This window comes from Phyllobates terribilis, unplaced genomic scaffold (assembly GCF_046119375.1).
Source record: "Phyllobates terribilis strain yellow unplaced genomic scaffold, ASM4611937v1 Scaffold_1__5_contigs__length_1240528914, whole genome shotgun sequence".
Taxonomy (NCBI): domain Eukaryota; kingdom Metazoa; phylum Chordata; class Amphibia; order Anura; family Dendrobatidae; genus Phyllobates; species Phyllobates terribilis.
The window spans coordinates 360,112,243-360,135,627 of NW_027362761.1; the positions used below are offsets into that span (position 1 = coordinate 360,112,243).

At 46.2% G+C, this 23,385-nt stretch overlaps 1 protein-coding gene across 1 annotated transcript in view; it reads left to right on the forward strand.

Moving 5' to 3' along the window:
• The first annotated feature begins 3,669 nt into the window (after positions 1-3,669).
• HPD (4-hydroxyphenylpyruvate dioxygenase) overlaps positions 3,670-23,385 on the forward strand; it is a 60,476-nt gene continuing 40,760 nt past the window's right edge. Inside the window, exons 1-3 of the mRNA XM_073676268.1 lie at positions 3,670-3,796; positions 3,941-3,967; positions 4,729-4,791. Of these exons, the coding sequence (XP_073532369.1) occupies positions 3,794-3,796; positions 3,941-3,967; positions 4,729-4,791 (93 nt within the window). The 5' untranslated portion in view covers positions 3,670-3,793. The remainder of the gene's footprint in view (positions 3,797-3,940; positions 3,968-4,728; positions 4,792-23,385) is intronic.

The following is a 23,385-nucleotide window of genomic DNA, read 5'->3' on the forward strand; positions in this document are numbered from 1 at the left end:
GGTTATCACAAGTTTGGATGTTATCCAATCACTGGTGATCTGACGCTGGGAACCCCACGATCTTGAGAACCGGAGCTCTGAAGAGCACCATGTAAGTGGAGCTGTGGTGGATCATGCACACTGCTGCACCATTCACATGTGGGTCTTGAAATAACTCCTTTAAGAGAGTGGTGAGGGACATAATAAAGTAAAGCAAAATTCCTTGATCGGGGTGGGGAGTGTTATAGTATGTGGGCTGGTAGGGTTTGTGTGCCAAGGCTGCTTTTTTGTCCCTGTCCGGCGCTGGTCTCGTGTCATTACTGTTAGCATGACACAGGACACATTTATATTAACTTTTTCTATGAGGTAAAAACATTTGTGCCCTTTTTTACACCATTTACAGATTGCCATATAAAATATGTTAACTATTATACAGTTTGTTACAATTAGAAGGATGCCATAACTATAATATTCACTGGTTTGTGACGTTTAAGCCTCCAGGCTTTCTGCTTCGAGGGGGGGACGACGGACTCCTGAATATTGACAGTCCGGGCTGTCAGCATGGCTTAGACGGTGACCAAAACTGTGCGCTCCCCGGTGATGCTAGGAGAGGTAGCTTTGCCTCTCCAGCATTGGAGAAGAGTAGGGCCTTCAGAGCGGCTCTTGCAGATTGTATAGCCAACACCTTTCAGGTTCATGCTCCTTTTACAGAAGGTGGCCAGTAATCTTGAAAACAAGCTGTAAACTATAGAATTAAAAATCCCTCCATTCTTAAAACGAAACTTAAAACTTTGCAATTTTAACCATTAATGAAGATGAGATAACCCCTTTCAGTGTATTACGAAAATTTGATTTTTATAATTGTATTTATATTCATAATGGTGCTCTGCAGTGCCTGGTTCATACTCCAGCACTCAAAAGCACTTCATACCTTGTTGCCATGGGAGACTGCACTGCCGTGTCACTCATGGGTGCATCAGTTATGCTGCCTTCACAGGCCTGTATTCAGCCTTCACACAGATCTGTAGTGCACAGAGCTTCCTACTTTGCTGCTAGAAATCCCAACACTGACACACCCAAACCTTTGCTACAGGTTTAAATGAAAAACTGTGGCCATGAGCCACTTGTAAAACCCGGCTTGGAGGGAGTGACCCGCCCCACTACCATCCTGTAGATCACTCCAAAAATAAAAGCCCATGTCAGGTTTTCTTAATCTGACTTGGTAAAATAGCTTGACCCAGTCCACACTTACTTTTATTTTGCACTGCAACCACAGCTGTGACTTTGATTGTAATGCACTCCAGCGAGTTCCATATGCCTCTATGCGCATCCTGGTGGATACATACCGTCCCTTGCATATGATTCCCCTCACTGTCTCACAATACACAGATACTGCCTGGTGACTGGCTCATGCACCTTTACATATGTAACTTTATTTATTATAAATATTTGTCTGGACCATACCATACAATACACTCCTTAACATTGAAATTGCAACATCAAGAAGGAAAAATCACGGAAATATGGAAATCACATGATTGCTAGATATGTTAAAGATATGGAAATAAACAAAAATGGAAAAAAAAATTCAAAACATTTCAATTTATTCAGTATTGAGTATGAAGCAACATGCAAAAATATATCCATTTACACATCTTGGCTGCTATCACTGAAGTTATTAAAGGTTGTATGAGGAATGTTCTGTCACACTGAATGCACTTGGGTATGAAAATCATCAAGATCTGCAGCTAGCAGCAACCTTTTCAATCAGTGTTATGGCCATTTTTACAAAGTGCCCCATTTTTCAACATGTAAACACCAGTTTGCATGTTGCTCAAGCTACTGTGAGCAGCCTGTGTGGCCTAAACGTGCTACCATGGCCTGCAACGTCACTGGACTTGTCTCCCATCAAGCACATCATCTGGGACATCAATGGTCGGCCATTGCAAAGGGAGCTGCCAGCAGCGGATCTTGAAGATTTGCTTGCCCAAGTGCATTCAGCAAGGTAGTACATTCCTCAGACAACTATTAAAGGGAACCTGTCATCAAGTTTTTGTACCGCAAACAAATGCCAACTATGTAAAGGCGCTGTAATGCTGATTACCTCCATTCCTTTATTTTAGAAATCTGGATTAATTTTTTAGACAAATTTATTGTTGAATTGTCATGTAAATAAGCCACAAGTGCTGTGATTAAGCACTGGATTTACAGCTCTGCTGCCTCTCTTCCCTATTCCCCACCTGCCATGTGGCTTCTATCAGTGATTCACCTGTCACTCTTCTTTCAATGACCTGCCTCTCCTGCCAGAAATCTAATGATGGTCCCTAATTCCCTGTGGCAGTGAATGCACAGCAAGGTCCTGATAAAGGAGACAGTGTCTGGCGTCATCCTCATAGTTTGCAGATCGCAGCATACACTCACAGACCTCTTCAATAGAAAAATTGCCACGGAAATGAGCAGCAGGACAGTGTCTGATGTGATCTGTAAGCTAAGCAGATTGCGCCAGTGCCCACTGCACTGGCATCACATTTACACTCTATAATATAAACCCAGATTTTTAAAAATAAAAATATGGATGTAATCAGCTTTTCAGTGCCTTTTAATAGATGACGTAAGTTTGCGGTATAAACCTGATAACAGGTTCCCTTTAATAACCTTATTGATAGGATGCCAAGGCGTGGTGCTACTAATACTCAGAACTGAATACATTTAGACTTTTTGAAAATTTTGTTTCCATTTTTTCATCATTTCCATATAATTAATGTGATACTGGCTATCATCACTTCTCACAGACAAGCCGTGAGACAGGCGAGTCAACAAGTCCAGGATCAAATACCAAGAGTGCACCTCAAAGGCAGAGGGGTAAGATAATGGAGTAAACAGGTCACAGTCTGAAGTCTGCAGTTCAAAACAGTGCACATAGAGACAAAGGGGCTAGGCAAACAAATAGTCAAAGGCAAGGTCAGGCAGCAAAACATCAGAAGAGCAGAACACTAACGTGCAAGGCACGAACCCCACCAAGCAGAGCTATGACTGAAAATGGTCTGACCATTGCCAGCCAGCTAGTCAGGTGATCGCCAAGAAATGGTGACACCTGGAGGAAGCCCAGAAGGCCCAGCCTGTGATTGGGCAATTGGGCAAATTTGCATTGGGTACAGCCCAGCACACCCCAACGCCTGACTAGGCGGCTGTACCATCTCTAATTAGCATGAGAATAGTCAGAATGCTCGAGTCCTGATTGGGCAGCTGGGCTATCCCTTACACAATACTGACAGCCTAGTACGCCCCTGCCATCTATCGGACGGCTGAGCTGTCACTCACTACGTCCCTAGGACACGGTGACCGGTGGTTTCGTGACAATTAACATGTCAATCTATCCTGTGATTTCCATAACTCCATGACTTGTCTTTCTTGGTGTTGCTATGTTGAGGAGTGTATGTATTCTCATACCCATCTACATATCTTATTCGCATCATTACAACTGTATGATTTTTTTTAAAGTGTCAGTGAATTAACATCAACTAGTTATTGTTGTAAATGAGGTTTATTTGCCTTCATCTGTCCATATTTTAATCATTATATAAATGAAATGTTTTAATTATTACCATTTTATGCTCTTATTTGTTTATTTCACAGTTAACACATATTACGCAACAAGACACATCATGTGCAAGGATTATGTTGCCTCGTATTACAAAGGCTAGGGAGGAGCACACATGGGATGTCCTAGCTCCCAAGTCTTATATGAGGTGTCTCCAGCATCTGACTCCTGGCATATTAGTATTTTTCACTGATAGAAATCAATCTTCGAACCATGGTAAGTTTTCATTATCTCATACAATGGTTTATATTGGGACATTATTTAATAAGAATGCATCTATGTATTTATATATTAGGGTTAGAATATGTTCAACTATCAATCATACTTAACAACAATTTTTGTATTGGTCTTTTTTTCTAGACATCATATACTGACAAAGGAGAACAGGTATTTGTGTTACATGATTACCAACATCGACTAATAAAGATGAGTAATTAAATCCATGTCAGCATCACTTTAGAAAACTATTGTGAATTAAATGATAGTCTTGTCACTTTTTGCATACCTGAGATTATTGACATTGCATATATAAAGCATTATGTAGAAGATAAAGCATGATATATGTGCATATAATGCTTCATAATCAGAGGGTAATGCATAGGAGACTTTAGTTCATTTAGTTCTGATCTATATCTGCACAAAGTATTCAATAATGTTATCTGCATGCGTTTAAGTAAATAAAAAAATGTACGTTTCTGCAGCATGTGCATGGATTTATGCAAACCCTAAAAATATGCATGAAACTGCCGACTAAAGCTGCAATAGATCTGTCTCATGGGGTCATACTCTTAGGGGTAATCCATTTGCATTAATTCTGTTGGATCTTCAATTCAGACCTTAGTCATGATAATGTATCGACTCTTTCTAGGTGTCATTGTATATAAGTATAACAAGTGCAATACGCTAGTTCACTTTGTGTAGACGAGCGATAATACAGAACCCCATAGCAATGGAATGTGAGAATAACACAACTAACAGCAGCCGCTACCTGTTTGACATTCATTAAATTAATTATTCTGCTACTTAATTTCGCACCTACATATAGTTACTAAGAGCTTCATTTGATAAAAAAACCTCTCCCATTTATCATAATTATTTTTGAAAATCTAAACATGAAACATACGGTAATTATTTATTCATTCACTCAGCATGAACAAGGACGATTTCTCCGTTTTCACTCAATTACGCTGTGGGTGAGCAATGCAAAACAGGTAGGTGGCACCATATGAGTTAATCTTAAGATGAAAGAATTTTCCCCAGGGTGCAGCCCAATTGTAGCTGCATTGTGTGATTGGTTCATGGAGGGGAGGGTCTGTCCTTCCAGGATCTGTTTCCACTTATGATGTGTACCACATCTGGTTGCTTCTACTGGGAACATATTCTGATCCTTCTCTGGAAGTCTGTGAAATGTGTCATATAGGTTTCTAAAGGACACAGTGACATATAAAGATGTGACGAACACTGATTCTTCACAATGCAGTTTTTAAGGAAGACAAGTGGATGAGTGGTTGGGACTTATTTGACTATATGGCTCAGGTCAGGTTATGTGTTTGTAACAATGTGTAAAGATATGTTTCTCTCTAATGCTGGCCAACCCATTAAATATTTGCAACAGATCTAGGTCGCAGAGCCTTGGTTCAAGCTAGCAACAGAATCAAGACTGAGAACTAAGTCATAATTATCTTATCCTATGTCCTTGGCATTGTTATTTAATTTTATTAAATATAAAAATGGCAAAATATAGATATAATTTTGTTTTCTAGTCTATATACAGTACAGTCCAAAAGTTTGGACACACCTTCTCATTTAAAGATTTTTCTGTATTTTCATGACTTTAAAAATTGTACATTCACACTGAAGCCATCAAAACTATGAATTAACACATGTGGAATTATATACTTAACAAAAAAGTGTGAAACAACTGAAAATATGTCTTATATTCTAGGTTCTTCAAAGTAGCCACCTTTTGCTTTGATGACTGCTTTGCACACTCTTGGCATTCTCTTGATGAGCTTTAAGAGGTAGTCACCGGAAATGTTTTTCACTTCACAGGTGTGCCCTGTCAGGTTTAATAAGTGGGATTTCTTGCCTTATAAATGGGGTTGGGACCATCAGTTGTGTTGTGCAGAAGTCTGGTGGATACACGGCTGATAGTCCTACTGAATAGACTGTTAAAATTTGTATTATGGCAAGAAAAAAGCAGCTAAGTAAAGAAAAATGAGTGGCCATCATTACTTTAAGAAATGAAGGTCAGTCAGTGCGAAAAATTGGGCAAACTTTGAAAGTGTCCTCAAGTGCAGTTGCAAAAACCAACCAAAGAAACTGGCTCACATGAGGACCGCCCCAGGAAAGGAAGACCAAGAGTCAACTCTGCTTCTGAGGATAAGTTTATCCGAGTCACCAGCCTTAGAAATCGGAGGTTAACAGCAGCTCAGATTAGAGACCAGGTCAATGCCACACAGAGTTCTAGCAGCAGACACAAGTCTACAACAACTGTTAAGGGGAGACTTTGTGCAGCAGGCCTTCATGGTAAAATAGCTGCTAGGAAACCACTGCTAAGGACAGGCAACAAGCAGAAGAGACTTGTTTGGTCTAAAGAACACAAGGAATGGACATTAGACCAGTGGAAATCTGTGCTTTGGTCTGATCAGTCCAAATTTGAGATCTTTGGTTCCAACCACCGTGTCTTTGTGTGACGCAGAAAAGGTGAACGGATGGACTCTACATGCCTGGTTCCCACCGTGAAGCATGGAGGAGGAGGTGTGATGGTGTGGGGGTGCTTTGCTGGTGACACTATTGGGGATTTATTCAAAATTGAAGGCATACTGAACCAGCATGGCTACCACAGCATCTTGCAGCGTCATGCTATTCCATCCGGTTTGCGTTTAGTTGGACCATCATTTATTTTTCAACAGGACAATGACTCCAAACACACCTCCAGGCTGTGTAAGGGCTATTTGACCAAGAAGGAGAGTGATGGGGTGCTTCGCCAGATGACCTGGCCTCCACAGTCACCAGACCTGAACCCAATCGAGATGGTTTTGGGTGAGCTGGACCGCAGAGTGAAGGCAAAAGGGCCAACAAGTGCTAAGCATCTCTGGGAACTCTTTCAAGATTGTTGGAAGACCATTTCCGGTGACTACCTCTTAAAGCTAATCAAGAGAATGCCAAGAGTGTGCAAAGCAGTTATCAAAGCAAAAGGTGGCTACTTTGAAGAACCTAGAATATAAGACATATTTTCAGTTGTTTCACACTTTTTTGTTAAGTATATAATTCCACATGTATAAATTATTCCAAAAAGTGAAGTATTTCTCCCAGAAATTATTGCAATTAGAAATGTTTTGTTATACAGGTTTATTTCCTTTGTGTTTATTGGAACAACACAAAAAAAAACAGAGAAAAAAAGGCAAATTGGACATAATTTCACATGAAACCGCAAAAATGTTGCCTTTCCAAAATTGTGGGTAAACAACTCTGTTTCAAGCATGTGATGCTCTTTCAAACTCACCTGTGGCAAGTAACAGGTGTGGGCAATATGAAAATCATACCTGAAACCAGATAAAAAGGGGAGAAGTTGACTTAATCTTTGCATTGTGTGTCTGTGTGTGCCACACTAAGCATGGAGAACAGAAAGAGGAGAAGAGAACTGTATAAGGTCTTGAAATCCTAAATTCTTGAAAAATATGAACAATCTCAAGGTTACAACTCCATCTGCAGAGATCTTGATGTTTCTTTGTCCACAGTACGCAACATAATCAAGACGTTTATAACCCATGGCACTGTAGCTAATCTCCCTGGACAGCAGAGAAAAATTGATGAAAGGTTGCAAAGCAGTATAGTCCAGATGGTGGATAAGTAGCCCCAATCAAGTTCTAAAGAAATTCAAGCTGTACTGCAGGCTTAGGGTGTATCAGTGTCAGCGTGAAATATCCGTCGATATTTGAATGAAATGAAACGCTGTGGCAGGAGACCAAGGCGGGCCCCAGTGCTGACACAGAGACATTAAAAAACCTAGATTGCAGTTTGCCAAAATGTACATGAGTAAGCCAAAATCCTTCTGGGAAAGCATCTTGTGGACCAATGAGACCAAGATAGAGCTTTTTGGTAAAGCACATCATTCTATTGTTTACCGAAAATGGAATGAGTCCTACAAAGAAAATAACACAGTACCTACAGTCAACACTGAGTGCCTTGACTGTGTGCATCATGAAATCTGAAGATTACCAAATGATTTTGGGTCGCAATGTAGTGCCCAGTGTCAGAAAGCTGGGTTTGTGTCCTAGGTCATGGACCTTCCAGCATCACAATGACCCCAAACATACTTAAAGAAAAACCCAGAAACTGATGGAAATCTTAAAATTGCTGTTGGGAGAAGGCACCTTTCAAATATGAGAGACCTGGAGCAGTTTGTAAAAGAAGAGTGGTCAAAAATTCCAGTTGAGAGGTGCAAGAAGCTTGTTGATGGTTATAGGAAGCAACTGATTGCAGTTATTTATTCCAAAGAATGTGCAACCAAATATTAAGTTGAGGGTGCCAACAATTTTGTCCGGCCCATTTTTTGGGTGTTGTGTGAAATTATGTCCAATTTGCCTTTTTTTCTCAGTTTTTTTTGTGTTGTTCCAATACACACAAAGGAAATAAACATGTGTATAACAAAAAATGTGTAACTGTAATAATTTTCTGTAAGAAATACTTCACTTTCTGGAGAGTGACATGTTAAGCATATCACGGTGAGGAGACTTTTAAAGCCACAATGCTCCTCTGGAAAATATGCAAATTGTCTCTTCAGAGAGGAAGAGGACTAGAACTCTAGTGCCACCTATAGGAAGTAGCAATCCTAAAAGTCAATAGTGACCCTTTAACGAGCCTCATCACATGACTTAGGATATAAGCCAGAACCAGAAACTCATTTTGCAGACACTGTGTTTCGGGGTACTGCCTCTCGTCAGTGCAAAGTGTGAATTCTGGTTTGGCTGGGTGAGAGGTTTTTAAAGTCTCTTCCTCTCTGAAGAGACAATTTGCATATTTCCCAGAGGAGCATCGCGGCTTTAAAAGTCTCCTCACTGTGACATGCTTAGCATGTCACTCTTCGCAAGAAGTAATGTTACCCCTTGGATATCGGTCTGACACCTCTCATCCAGCTTCTGGCTCTGGCTTATATCCTAAGTCATATGATAAGGCTCGTTAAAGAATTACTATTGACTTTTAGGATTGCTACTTCCTGTAGGTGGCACTAGAGTTCAAGTCCTCTTCCTCAATTTTCACTTTCTGGAAAAATTTCAAAAGTTCCAGCACTTTCAGCCATGACTGTGTATTATATATATATATATATATATATACACATACATATACAGATGATAACGGTACAGCACAGGTGAGCAGTAAAAGTCAATGGGTGCAGATCCCAACAGGCACGACCAACCTCAATGATATTCCTTGAAGACAAAGGCAGCACGCCAATGTTCAATAATAAGCTGCGGTTTATTGACACCCATCATAGTGGCAGTAGCAGTGTTTTGTTCCTATTGAGGAACTTACTCAAGCTTTTTGAGAAAGTTCCTCAATAGGAACGAAACGTTGCCACTGCCACTATGACTATGTGTCAATAAACCACAGCTTATTATTGAAGATTGGAGTGCTGCCTTTGTGTTCATGAAATCTATATAAATATATATATATATATATTTGCCCCTCCCCCAAAAAAAGTAAAAAAAATATTTGTCTGTGTCACCGAAGAGCAGATCTCACAATTTACCATCCTTTACACAGTAATTATCCTTCTGCTGAAGTCCTAGATTCCTCTTTCATTGCACCATAAAGTGTGATTCCAACAAAAGTGCCCCCTCAAATACAGTATGATACCCCCATGGTGCATTCCTCCACATTAGCCTCCACATGAACAGTATAATGACTCTATTGTACCCCACTTCAACTCCCAAGGCAAAGTATGGTGACCCTAACACAGTATGATCCCCCAACTGAGACCCCCACAGAGCCCTCCATACACTATAATGTGCCTACATACAGTATAATGGCCCGCACTAGCCCTCCAAACAGTATAATGGACCCCACACAACCCTTCAAGCTGTATAATTGCTTTCATATTGTAACGGGTCTGGGAGGCGGAACCTCTGGGCTACTATACAAGGGAGCGGTCCTTGTAAGGGAGCGGGTGGCGACCAGGCAGGCAGTCACAGCAGGTGACCGGGACAGTCTCTGGGTGTACGGGCAGGAGGTCACGGCAAGTGATCAGGGCAGTCTCTGGAAGAACGGGCTGGAGGTCACGGCAAGTGACCGGGGCAGTCTCTGGAAGAACGGGTTGGAGGTCACGGCAAGTGACCGGGGCAGTCTCTAGGTAAAGGGTAGGTACGACCTGTGATGGCTGAACCTCCAGGTAGGCTAGCAAGGCAGATGGAGGATGTGTGCTCCCAGGTGAGCAAGCGAGAGTCTCTGGAATAGCAGGTGGTCACAGCACGTGACGGCGGAGCCTCCAGGTAGGCAAGCAGGCAGGTAGCGGAGAAGCGCTCCCAGGTGAGCGGGCAAAAGTCTCTGGAATAGCTGGTGGTCCCAGCACGTGACAGCGGAACCCCCGGACAGGCAAGTAGGCAGGTAGTGGAGAAGCGCTCCCAGGTGAGCGGGCAAGAGTCTGGAATAGCTGGTGGTCACAGCACGTGACAGCGGAGCCTCCGGGCAGGCAAGCAGGCAGGTAGGTAGCGGAGAAGCGCTCCCAGGTGAGCGGGCAAGCTGGTCCATAGACAGACTGACCGGAGTTGTAAGGCAGACCGTCGGACCTCAGGCAAGCAGGCAGGTAGCTGATGTGCGCTCCCAGGTGAGCGGGCAAGTTGGTCCTTAGACAGACTGACCGGAGTTGTAAGGCAGACCGTCGGACCTCAGGCAGGCAGGCAGGTAGGTAACAGGAAATCAGGCAGGATTAGGACAGCAAGCTGGCAGGAATCTGGCAGGTAACTGGCAGGTAACTGGCAACGGGACCTGAGGGCTGAAGCAGAGTAGAACGGTGCAACAACATTGCTCGGGCACCTCCATTTTGGAGGAGGTGCCTTATATATGGTAAAGTCCTCCGGCCATTGGCCGGGGACTCCTTAGGACGGCGCGCGCGGCCCCTTTAAGAGGGAGGGAGGGCGCGCGCCCTAAGCACAGTGGCCGGGAAGGAGCGCGCGCTGCCAGCAGAGCGGGAGAGGGACGCCGGGCACGGAGCAGAGCGGTGAGGGGAACAGCGTCCCTGCCTAGCAGAGGGCAGGGACGCCGGCACTACACATAGCCCTCTAAATATTATAATGGCTCCACATAGCCTTCCATATAGTATAATACACCTCCGATAATCCTCCATATAGTATAATGCGCCCCCCATAATCCTCCATATAGTATAATGCATCCCCCATAATCCTCCATATAGTATAATGAACGTCCCATGGTCCTCCATAGAATATAATGCACTCCCCATAGTCCTCCATACAGTATATTACAATCCCCATAGGGTAAAATGCAGCCCCCATATAGTATAATGCACCCCACAGTCCTGCAGTATTATGGGCACCACGTACTCACTGATTTTAAAATACCATATATTTTAAATAAGCGGACCCGAGTATAAGCCGAGGCCCCTAATTTTACCACAAAAAACTGGGAAAACGTATTGACTTGAGTATAAGCCTAGAGTGGGAAATGCAGCAGCTACTGGTAAATTTCCCCATCCTGGTATGTATGGCACCCCTCATCCCCCAATCCTGGTATGTGTGGCACCCCTCATCCCCCAATCCTGGTATGTGTGGCCTCCCCAATCCCCCCATCCTGGTATGTGTGACCTCCCCAATCCCCCAATCCTGGTATGCGTGGCCTCCTCAATCCCCCAATCCTGGTATGCGTGGCCTCCTCAATCCCCCAATCCTGGTATGCATGGCCCCCTCAATCCCCCAATCCTGGTATGCGTGGCCCCCTCAATCCCCCAGTCCTGGTATGTGTGGCCTCCTCACCCCTCAATCCTGGTATGTGTGGCCTCCTCACCCCCCAATCCTCGTATGTGTGGCCTCCTCACCGCCCCAATCCTGGTATGTGTGGCCTCCTCACCGCCCCAATCCTGGTATGTGTGGCCTCCTCACCGCCCCAATCCTGGTATGTGTGGCCTCCTCACCGCCCCTATCCTGGTATGTGTGGCCTCCTCACCCCCCCAATCCTGGTATGTATAGCCTCCTCACCCCCCAATCCTGGTATGTGTGGCCCCCTCATCCCCCAATCCTAGTATGTGTGGCTCCTCACCCCCCAATCCTGGTATGTGTGGCCTCCTCAATCCCCCAATCCTAATATGTGTGGCTCCTCACCCCCCAATCCTGGTATGTGTAGCTTCCTCAATCCCCCAATCCTGGTATGTGTGGCCTCCTTATCCCCCAATCCTAGTATGTATGGCTCCAATCACTGCAGACATAAAATAATAAACACTAATACTCACCTTCCTTCTTCACCTCTGCTCCAGTGCTGCTTTGTGTCTGCCAGCAGCTCATGTCGGCATCTGAGCAGCGCGCACTCTCAGATGCCGAGGTGAGCTGCCGGTATATTCACTCCTCTCCACGCCGAGACTATGGGCGTGGAGAAACATGAACATTTTCTTTAGTAGAATGAATATCCCCTCTTCTCCACGCCCATGGGAGTGGATAAAAGGGAATATTAATTTCCTTTTAGCAGCGGGCACACGCGGTAGCTGCAGCAGCGGCTACAGCGTGTGCCCGCTCCTCCGCCGCTGCAACCAGCTTCTCCGCCGCCGCAACCTCCCTCCCCCAGTACTCACCTATCCTCCTGATTCCCATACTGCTTGGGGCCCTCCCGGCTCACGGGCCCCCCTCCGGTCACGGGCCCCATAGCAGTGGCGTGGCCTGCCGCCATTGGCGGTATGCCACTGTATGTATATATACATATATACGTATATATACAGATGAAGCTGGTTTAAATATCCAGTGACAGACAGCAATAGGCTTAGGACGCATCAGGGGTGTTCCCACAGCAGCTACAAGAAACAGGAAGTATCCGGGCCGCCGCCCTAAACAGTCAGAACAGAGACAAACAGACAGCATGAATAGAAGCCAGGCTAGCAGACTGGACTGAAGATCAAGTTTGCGATCTTGCATAGTGAGAGATGGTGCACCATGCAAGCCCGCCACCAGGTATGTTACAGTACCCCCCCCCCTTACGCCCTCTCTTCTTCAAGCCTGCAAGAATGTTCCGCAGAGAATTGGGAGGCCAATCCTTCTCTTCAAGAGGATTACCTCTTCTGTCCACTAAAGGAAACGAAACTGGTCTCATCATCTTGGTAACTAGGATGCTTCCTCCCATCAAGCCATTCTCAGCAACGGATGAGGTGGGTGAAGTACCAGGTACAGGGTGTAAGAAAGTCTCTGTCCATTTGTTATCAGGTAGCACCCCGGAGGGTTCAAGAGACAACTGGAGGTCCTCCACCTGGTTGGAGGGGTGCAGAGACTCGGGGGGAACCACTGCTTCGGGGTACACTTGGTCAAGCTCACCGGACAAAGTGAGCGAGGTATCAGGTACAGGGTGTAGGAAAGTCTCTCTCCATTTGTTATCAGGTAGCTCCCCGGAGGATTCAGGAGGCAACTAGAGGTCCTCCGCCTGGTTGGAGGGGTGCAGAGACTTGGGGGTATCCACCGCCTCGATGGACACAAGGCTAGATTTATTAGAGATGGAGGGTCCATGCTTTGGGACCATCCTCAAACTGGTTTCAGAGATGACATGTCTGTGAGGCGGGACGGTACCTGAAGCCAGATCATTGGTACAATAGTCGAGACTGTTTGGGGACATTGCCTCTGCTTCTCTTCCTTCGGAGACTTCAGCACACAGCGAGTCAGCGACTAGCAGATCTGGTGAAGAAGAAGACATTGCTGACTGTCCTGAAGATATGGGGACTGGACACCCCTTGTACCTTAACAGTCCCCCAAGATACACCATACAAGGTCTCCAGAACTGAGCGGGCACTAGAGCTCTCGGCTCTGGACGACTTGTGGGTAAACCATTCAGCATCTGAAAGGAAAGCTTCTTTAAGTGTAATGCTCCAATCTGGAGCTTAATTTGTACAGACATCTTTTGACTGTTTCTGAGTAGGGCTCGTCCTTCTGCTGACAATGCCCAAGCCGGCTTCTGGAGTTTTCGGACGGGAATCAGACACTGACTCTTCAAGGCTTTAAGCCCGAAACTTCCGATTAATCCGAGGCTTTTACTTGCCACGGAGACAGTCATGGTCATCTGTGGAGAGGAAACACTAACGCCCAGGGAAGCCTCTCCTACAGGCCTAATGTCTTGGGATTCTCCAACCTTCACTGGACAAAGACCGTCAGGGGGTCCCAAACAACCGCAGCGGGACTGCAATCCAATTTCGTGACTGAGTTCTGGCCTCTGCTTTGCCTGCCGAACATGGTAAACCTTCATGGATTCCGTGCGGGTAGCTGCTTCTACATGCTGGGGAACAGGAGGTCTTTGGGAGGACAGAACCTGGCGTGATGGCTTGCCTCTACGCCTAGCACGTCTGGACTGCCTCTTGAGGTTGGGAAGAGAAGTATTCTGTGGAGCGTAGTCATCCTGTGAGGATTCTGGGTGGGCAGTAGTCTCTTCAGGCTGGAGAACTTGTGAGTTACCCACACACATTACCCATCGGGGCTGCTCCGGGATATTGGGAAGGGAAGCTTTAGCAGAGGCTTCAGGATTGGGGTCATCAAAGACCATTAGAAAGGCCACCAGGAAGGCCTGCAGGTCAAGGACGATAGGATCCCATGCTTCCCATAGGGGGGTGATCAATTTCAAGGCATCACCCGCTAGGTAGGATAACATAAATGCCACTTTAGACCAATCGGTAGGAAAATAGAGAGGGTAGCACTTGAAATGCAGCATGCATTGCTCCACAAATGCACGGCTTTGTTTAGGATCCCCATAGTACCGTGGCGGATCCGCAGGAACGGGTGCAGAAAGCTCCATTTGGGCTGGTGCGTACATCGCCTGGACATCAGCTTGCGAAAAAAAAAATTCTTGGTGCACATTTTTGCCAGAAAATGTCTCTGAGAGCGAAGGGCCGTGGGGCTCAACGGGACCCATGGCCTGAGCAAACTGTTACGCTCACGCCCGGACTGGCTGGCATGTGCGTGATTAGTGATCCCACTGTGCCATGAACAGGAGAATGCCTGGAGGGGCGTAACTAAGTATCAACCCGATCCGACCCAGGTCTTTGCCACTTTGCCCTGAAGGCCAGCATCCAGGAGTCGCCTCTTCACTGTAGACATTGACACTGGCGTTTTGCGTGTTCTATTTAATGAAGGTGCCAGTTGAGGAGCTGTGAGGCGTCGATTTCTCAAACTAGAGACTCTGATGTACTTGTCTTGTTGCTCAGTTGTGCAGCGGGGCCTCCCACTTCTCTTTCTACTCTGGTTAGAGCCTGTTTGTGCTCTCCTCTGAAGAGAGTAGTACACACCGTTGTAGGAAATCTTCAGTTTCTTGGCAATTTCTCGCATGGAATAGCCTTCATTTCTAAGAACAAGAATAGGCTGTCGAGTTTCACATGAAAATTCTCTTTTTCTGGCCATTTTGAGAGTTTCATAGAACAAACAAATGTAATGCTCCAGATTCTCAACTAGCTCAAAGGAAGGTCAATTTTATAGATTCTCAAATCAGCCAAACCATTTTCAGCTGGGCTAACATACTTGTGCAAGGGTTTTCTAAACATCATTAGCCTTCTTACACAGTTAGCAAACACAATGTACCATTAAAACACTGGAGTGGTGGTTGCTGGAAATGGGCCTCTATACACCTATGTAGATATTGCAATAAAAACAAGACGTTTGCAGCTAGAATAGTCATTTACCACATTAACAATGTATAGAGTGTATTTCTGATTTATTTAATTCTTCAATAAAGCTTAATTGAAAAAAAAAAAGTGCTTTTCTTTCAAAAATAATGAAATTTCTAAATGACCCCAAACTTTTGAACGGTAGTGTATATACACGCACACGCACTGTATGTGGACACTGACACTTTGTAGTGTTCCTACCATTTTATTAAATATTTTCAAAATTCAAAGCTGATACATTTTGTAATATATTTTTAGGTATATCGGCCAATTTTTGACTCATCATACACCATGTATGATAAAAAAAAAACAATTGATAAAATTAATTAGCTGTAGTACCTGTGGGTCCTATATCTGCTCTTAAACCTTCAGGTTAAGTTCCCAGGATCAGTCTTTGGTTTGTTTTTACACTGCGAAATAACATAGCTTCTTACAGTTCCAGGAAAGTGGATGGGATTTATAGAAATCTCATGCCCACTGTGCTTTTTTATGCAGAGTAAATTGACCTGCAGTGCATTTTTGAAATAGGCAACTTGTTAATTTCCCTTGCGGGTTTTAGGTGTGGATTTTTTCAGAGACTTGCATTAGATGCAGAATATCCGCAAGCAAAAAATGCATGTGCATTTTTAGTGCGTTTCTGCTGTGAAAAATTTAGGTAATTTGCACATGACTGTATTAATAACATTTTGTCAAAGCCAAATGCTAGGAAGTATCAAAAACAAAGCAGCTTTACATAAACATACAGTTGTGCTCAAAAGTTTACATACCCTGGCAGAATTTTTCGTTTCTTGGCCTTGTTTCAGAGAATATGAATGATAACAAAAAAACTTTCTCCACTTATGGTAATTGGTTGGGTGAAGCCATTTGTTGTCAAACTACTGTGTTTCCTCTTTTTAAATCTTAATGACAACCAAAAACATCCAAATGACCCTGATCAAAAGTTCACATACCCCAGTTCTTAATACCGTGTATTGCCCCCTCTAACATCAATGACAGCTTGAAGTCTTTTGTGGTAGTTGTGGATGAGGTTGTTTAATTTCTCAGATGGTAAAGCTGCCCATTCTTCTTGGCAAAAAGCCTCCAGTTCCTGTAAATTCCTGGGCTGTCTAGCATGAACAGCGCGCTTGAGATCTCCCCAGAGTGGCTCAATGATATTGAGGTCAGGAGACTGAGATGGCCACTCCAGAACCTTCACTTTGTTCTGCTGTAGCCAATGACAGGTCGACTTTGCCTTGTATTTTGGATCGTTGTCATGTTGGAACAGCCAAGTACGTCCAATGTGCAGCCTCCAGGCTGATGAGTGCAAATTTGGCTCCAGTATTTGCTGATAACGTGCTGCATTTATCTTTCCATCAACTTTTACCGTTTCCTGTGCCTTTGTAGCTCACACATCCCAAAAACATCAGCGATCCACCTCTGTGCTTTACTGTAGGAATGGTGTTCCTTTCATCATAGGCCTTGTTGACCTCTCTCCAAATGTAGCGTTTATGGTTGTGGCCAAAAAGTTACATTTTGGTCTCACCACTCCAAATTACCTTGTTCCAGAAGTTTTGAGGCTTGTCTCTGTGCTGTTTGGCATATTGTAGGCGAGATACTTTGTGGCATTTGCACAGCAATGGCTTTCTTCTGGCGACTCGACCATGCAGTCCATTTTTCTTCAAGTGCCTCTTTTTTGTGCATCTTGAAACAGCCACACCGCTAGCTGTCAGAGTCCTGAATTTCAGCTGATGTTATTTGTGGGTTTTTCTTTGCATCCCGAACAATTTTCCTGCCAATTGTGGCCGAAATTCTTGTTGGTCTACTTGACCGTGGTTTGGTTTTTACAGAGCCCCAGATTTTCCATTTGTTAATCACAGTTTGAACGCTGCTGACTGGCATTATCAATTCCTTGGATATTTTTTTGTATCCCTTTCCTGTGTTATACAGTTCAACTACCTTTTCCCGTAGATCCATTGACAATTCTTTTGCTTTCCCCATGACTCACAATCCAGAAACGTCAGTGGCTGGATGAAAGATGCAAGAGTCTGTCTGGATCCCAGAAACTCACTCAGCTTTTATGCACACACACTGATTGCAAGCAAACAGGTCACAGGTGAGGATGTTACCTTTAGTAGACATTCAAACCCATTTGTGTCAAATTCTGTGCATGTTATCAGGCCAAAATCACCAGGGTGTGTGAACTTTTGATCAGGGTCATTTGGATGTTTTTGGTTGTCATTAAGATTTAAAAAGAGAAAACACAGTAGTTTGACAGTAAGTGGCTTCAGGTGCCCCAGCGAGGTAGTCGTGGGCGAGCTGTAGCCCCCTCTCGCTATGGCACCCTACAGACAATACGTGTCCTCTCTCTGTAGTGTGGCTGTGTATGTAGTGCTCTTCACTTACTTCGCGCCATCCGATCGCGGCTGTCTCCAGGCAATTTTCTTCTGGGACCAGGGCAGCAATAATTTCAGAGGACACAAGGTTCTTAACCAGAACTTGGACTTTACTTGGGGAAGAGGAATATTTACAGTATTTACAGTCAGATATAATGGATAAGGCCCGACAGGCAATCATCTCCCTCACAGGCGCCGTTAACTGCTTCAGCCCTGGTTCCCTCTTTAAGCGGAGCATCTCTGTGGCTATAATTCCTGGCCCTAGAGACTCCTCTGTATTAACAGTGAACGGATCCGATATCTCTCCCCCACGTCTTGGCTTGGAGTACTGTTTAGCTTCCTCTGCTGCCTGCAGACCAGAAGTGCCCCGTGTCCTCACTACGCTTTGGTGAGTTTCTACGGCGAGCGAACAGGACTCGTGCTCTTGCGTGGGGAGAACTGCGCACTGGGATCTCACTGTCTGAGGGTTCGGAGCTCCCGTCTACCCTAGCAGCCACTATAGTAAGGCTGTCTCATCAGGTCGCAATCCCTTCTTGTACTACTCAATCACTTCCTGATTCAGGAAATTAAAACAGAGACTTTCCTAATATGCCCACCCTCAGTGAGCTGTCATCACAGAACCTTAACCCATCACTGTCTATAGCTCGGCTAGCAGACTCATCCTGACATCTGCACCCCGAACAGTGGCATCTTGTGGCTGTTTTCAGGTACTACAGCCCAGAAGGAACTATACCAGGAACGAGCTCTATATCTCTCTAGGCTTGATAAGGGCACTAAGTTCCCCCTCTGCTCTACCCCCTTAGCTTGGCCTACCACAGTTGAGGAGGTCTGTCTTCAGGGACTCTTCCTTTTACTCTCTCAGTCTCAAGGGAAGGCTACGCCCTTCCCCACTATTACATTCCCCGACACTTTAATGTTGGTCGTCCCTGACCACACTAGGCAATAGACATCAATCAACAGTTATAAAATTACATTACTAAATTTTACTAAAACATTCTTAGTAAGCGACTGGTCCTGAGGTCATCTTCTTGGATGGAAGACCGGCCCTTCTCGGTTAAGGGCCCTGGAACAGCAATTCAGGACAGTCCATTATCAACTTTTTCAGAGGCACCGGTCCTTCTTGGTAAGGACCCTGGAAACGAAGTGTCCATGTCCACATTTTTAAATCAGGTCAACTCTTTAATAGCCCTTAATCCCCTCCTGGGGCTACATTCTGAGGCACACCGTCACAGGTAACACCCTGTGAGTCTCTTTTCTTCTTGGCCCTAGCGGGGGTCACCGGTTCTTCCCGCTAGGCCGCAAGTCTCTTAGATTTGGAGGATATCCATCCTCAAGGTGTGCCTCAGCAATTTAAATTCCAGCAGAAAAAGGCGCAACAAGCGCAACAAAAAGAAAACAAAAATAAAAACAAAAAGAGCAGCTCTCCCGGGCACGCAACTTTTGGGTGCTGCTTAAGGCCTTCCTGGCCTAGGAGGTAGGGGAACAGTCCTCCATTTTTTTTTTTTTTTCTCTGTTTCAACTGAAGTCAACATGGGGCACTTCGCCCCCACTGGGTAACAGTCCCAAACTACAGAAAGGACCACCACCGATGGGTCCTAGTAGGAGAAGAAGTGAAAGGTCAACGGACCTTTTAGCCCACTTAGCTCACTTCTTCCGGGCCTCCCTCTGTTCCTTCATGAAGGCGGCCCATGCTGCGGATGAAGGTGGCTTCCTCCACTTCCACGGCTGGTCGGGGTATCTGCTAGGCCCGGGGTCCTCGTCCGAGGACGTAGCACTGCCACAGCCGACCTGGGTAGGGCCGTAGATGGTGACAGAAAAATGATGGACCTCCTGGCTAACACCAGCCTGAGTCTTTTTGGCAGCCCCCTGCTCAACTGCCTCAGCCCCTCCTGGGTGTTGTGGTGCCGACTCCTTCTCTGGCACCTCACTAAGGAAATCGGCTTCCTTGCTGCTGGCGACATCCTCCTCCTCGTCGCTCACAATATCTCCCCACTGCCGCCTCCCAGGCTCCTCTGTCGGTGGAGTACTTGCCTTAGGTGGGGACAGAAAGCCTTTAGGGGCTTCCCTAGCCCAGCGTTGCTTAGCCTCTCTTTTGGCCCTCCTCTCGAAGACCTGTCGGTCCTTCTCTAGGACGTCTTCCCATTTATATGGGCGGGTGACCGCAGCCGCATACCACCCGTTTTGGCACACACATTTTACAAAGTGCACGATGTCCCCCACGTGCAGGTTGTGTAAACGGTCAGGCAGATAGTCCCGTTTTACCGCCTCGCGGGACACGAACACCTCGTGCCCGGTCCATTCTTCTTCCAGAAACCCGTACCCCTCATGGATACGGAATTCTATGACCCGCCCCCGGGTCTGAGCTTCCTCCACTGACTCCCTTCTTGTCGCGTTGGACCCCTCCAGCCAGCCTCTCAGGAAGGTATCGGTCCATCGCCGCTGTTCTCGCGCGGTCATCGGGGGGTCCCGGGTAGCCCACTTAGGACTCCTGGGCTCGGCGTACCGCTCTGCCGAGGGGGAATGTAGGGCCTCCAAGGCCAAAGACCAGAAATTCTCCCGCGGGGCCTTTCTTTTAGGGGGCTTCCCTTCCGCACCGTCCCCTGAAGGCCTGGGGGCCTCTGTTGCCACGGAAACTACTGGGGCAGGTACCGCAGACGTGACCGGCCGCTGGGGCATGGACCGCTCACCTTCTGTAAGCTTCGCTGCAGCTATTGCTCCGGCCCCACCTGGATGTTCTCCTCCGTCAGCCGAGGGGGACGTTTCCTCCGGCATCCGGCTCCAGCACCACATGTGAAGCTCGTGGACTAGCAGGCCCAGCTCCGGATCAGGCCTAGTGGCCCACTGAACAGCCACTGGGGGTAAAGGCAGCGGATTGCGGGCAGCGCCCGCCGGCGGACGACTTCCAGCCGCGGCCCCTGGTGTAGTGATCTTCAGGGGTTCCTCCTCACCGCTTGCCTCGCGCACGTTGTCAGGCTCTGGGGCTGCCATCCTCTCAGGATGTCTGCTGCCGCACCTCCTTCTCCTTACGTGCCGGACAGAAAATGGCGCCGGTCGCTTACCGGTGACGCGCGTCCTGCGCGTCCAGCTCCGCCTCTTCCTGGGCCGGACCTCTGACGCGACCGCCGCGTCACTTGTCACTCTCGGCCGCTCCGCCTTCAGCCGCGCCCCCTCTCTGTGCGAGCTGGTACTCACGGGGCCGGGCTTCACCTTACGCCGCTCCCTCTTCTTCCCGGGACGTCCCATCCTGGGACGCATCTTTACCGCTGGGCCCATCCTCCTTCGGGCCGGAACTCGTAAGGGCTGGGCATCTTTTCGCGCTCTCCACCGCCGTCCACTCCCACGATGGGCGGTTCTTCTCCCAGCCTTTACCGCCGTCGTCACCATCTTGGAATCCATGCTTCGGGCCGCCATCTTGTGCCGCATGCCTTCCAACACTTTCTCCTCAGTGTTCTGTGTCGGCTCTTCCCCGCTTTCTTCATGCGAGGAGCTCGCATCCTGCCGACTACGCCAAATGTAAGGTGCCCCAGCGAGGAAGTCGTGGGCGAGCTGTAGCCCCCTCTCGCTATGGCACCCTACAGACAATACGTGTCCTCTCTCTGTAGTGTGGCTGTGTATGTAGTGCTCTTCACTTACTTCGCGCCATCCGATCGCGGCTGTCTCCAGGCAATTTTCTTCTGGGACCAGGGCAGCAATAATTTCAGAGGACACAAGGTTTTAACCAGAACTTGGACTTTACTTGGGGAAGAGGAATATTTACAGTATTTACAGTCAGATATAATGGATAAGGCCCGACAGGCAATCATCTCCCTCACAGGCGCCGTTAACTGCTTCAGCCCTGGTTCCCTCTTTAAGCGGAGCATCTCTGTGGCTATAATTCCTGGCCCTAGAGACTCCTCTGTATTAACAGTGAACGGATCCGATATCTCTCCCCCACGTCTTGGCTTGGAGTACTGTTTAGCTTCCTCTGCTGCCTGCAGACCAGAAGTGCCCCGTGTCCTCACTACGCTTTGGTGAGTTTCTACGGCGAGCGAACAGGACTCGTGCTCTTGCGTGGGGAGAACTGCGCACTGGGATCTCACTGTCTGAGGGTTCGGAGCTCCCGTCTACCCTAGCAGCCACTGTAGTAAGGCTGTCTCATCAGGTCGCAATCCCTTCTTGTACTACTCAATCACTTCCTGATTCAGGAAATTAAAACAGAGACTTTCCTAATATGCCCACCCTCAGTGAGCTGTCATCACAGAACCTTAACCCATCACTGTCTATAGCTCGGCTAGCAGACTCATCCTGACATCTGCACCCCGAACAGTGGCATCTTGTGGCTGTTTTCAGGTACTACAGCCCAGAAGGAACTATACCAGGAACGAGCTCTATATCTCTCTAGGCTTGATAAGGGCACTAAGTTCCCCCTCTACTCTACCCCCTTAGCTTGGCCTACCACAGTTGAGGAGGTCTGTCTTCAGGGACTCTTCCTTTTACTCTCTCAGTCTCAAGGGAAGGCTACGCCTTATTACATTACCTTTAGTAGACATTCAAACCCATTTGTGTCAAATTCTGTGCATGTTATCAGACCAAAATCACCAGGGTGTGTGAACTTTTGATCAGGGTCATTTGGATGTTTTTGGTTGTCATTAAGATTTAAAAAGAGAAAACACAGTAGTTTGACAGTAAGTGGCTTCACCCAACCAATAATCAAGAGTGGAGAAAAAGGTTTTTTGTTATCATTCATATTCTCTGAAACAAGGCCAAGAAAGGAAAAATTCTGCCGGGGTATGTAAACTTTTGAGCACTACTGTACATGACATACCAAAAAGAGACAAAACCACAGCTTAAAAAAATGCAGAAATGCTGCAGAAAATCTGCTATGCAAATTGCCTCTTCAGAGAAAAAGAGGGTTTGAACTCTATAGCGCCACCTATTGGAAGCAGCAATCCTACAAGTCACAATCAACCCTTTAACGAGTCGTGCAATATGACTTAGGATAATAGCCAAAACAGAATCTCAGTTTGCAGACACGGTGTTTGGGGCTATTGGTCCTCATCAGTGCAAAGTATGAGAACTGATTTGGCTGCATGAGAGGCTCTGGACTGAGGTCTAAGGGGTAACGTTTCTCCTTGTGGAGAGTGACACACCTGCTCTGGCATGTTAAGGTAAGGAGGCTTATTCGCTGTGCAATGCACAGAAAATCTGCAACATCAAAAACTCACCAAATATTCATCGTAGAAACGTAGCCTTAAGACCTTAAGAAGTGGGTAAGTTCACCAAGCATCTGTACAACATTATCTATTAATGGAGGTTGGTTAGGAGCAGTGTTGAGCGATACCTTCAGATATCAGGAAATATTGTATCGGATTGGATCGGACCGATACCCAAAAAGTATCGGATATCGCCGATTCCGATACCGGAAACCAATGCAAGTCAATGGGACACAAATATCAGAATGAAAATAAACCCTTTCTTTCCTTGTAGGTTAATTCTACATGAAGTAAAACAACTAAGAATAATGTAGAATGTATTACGCGAAAAGCCGGCAATTCATCAGCGGCATACACCGGTACCCGACAATTTACAACAGAAAG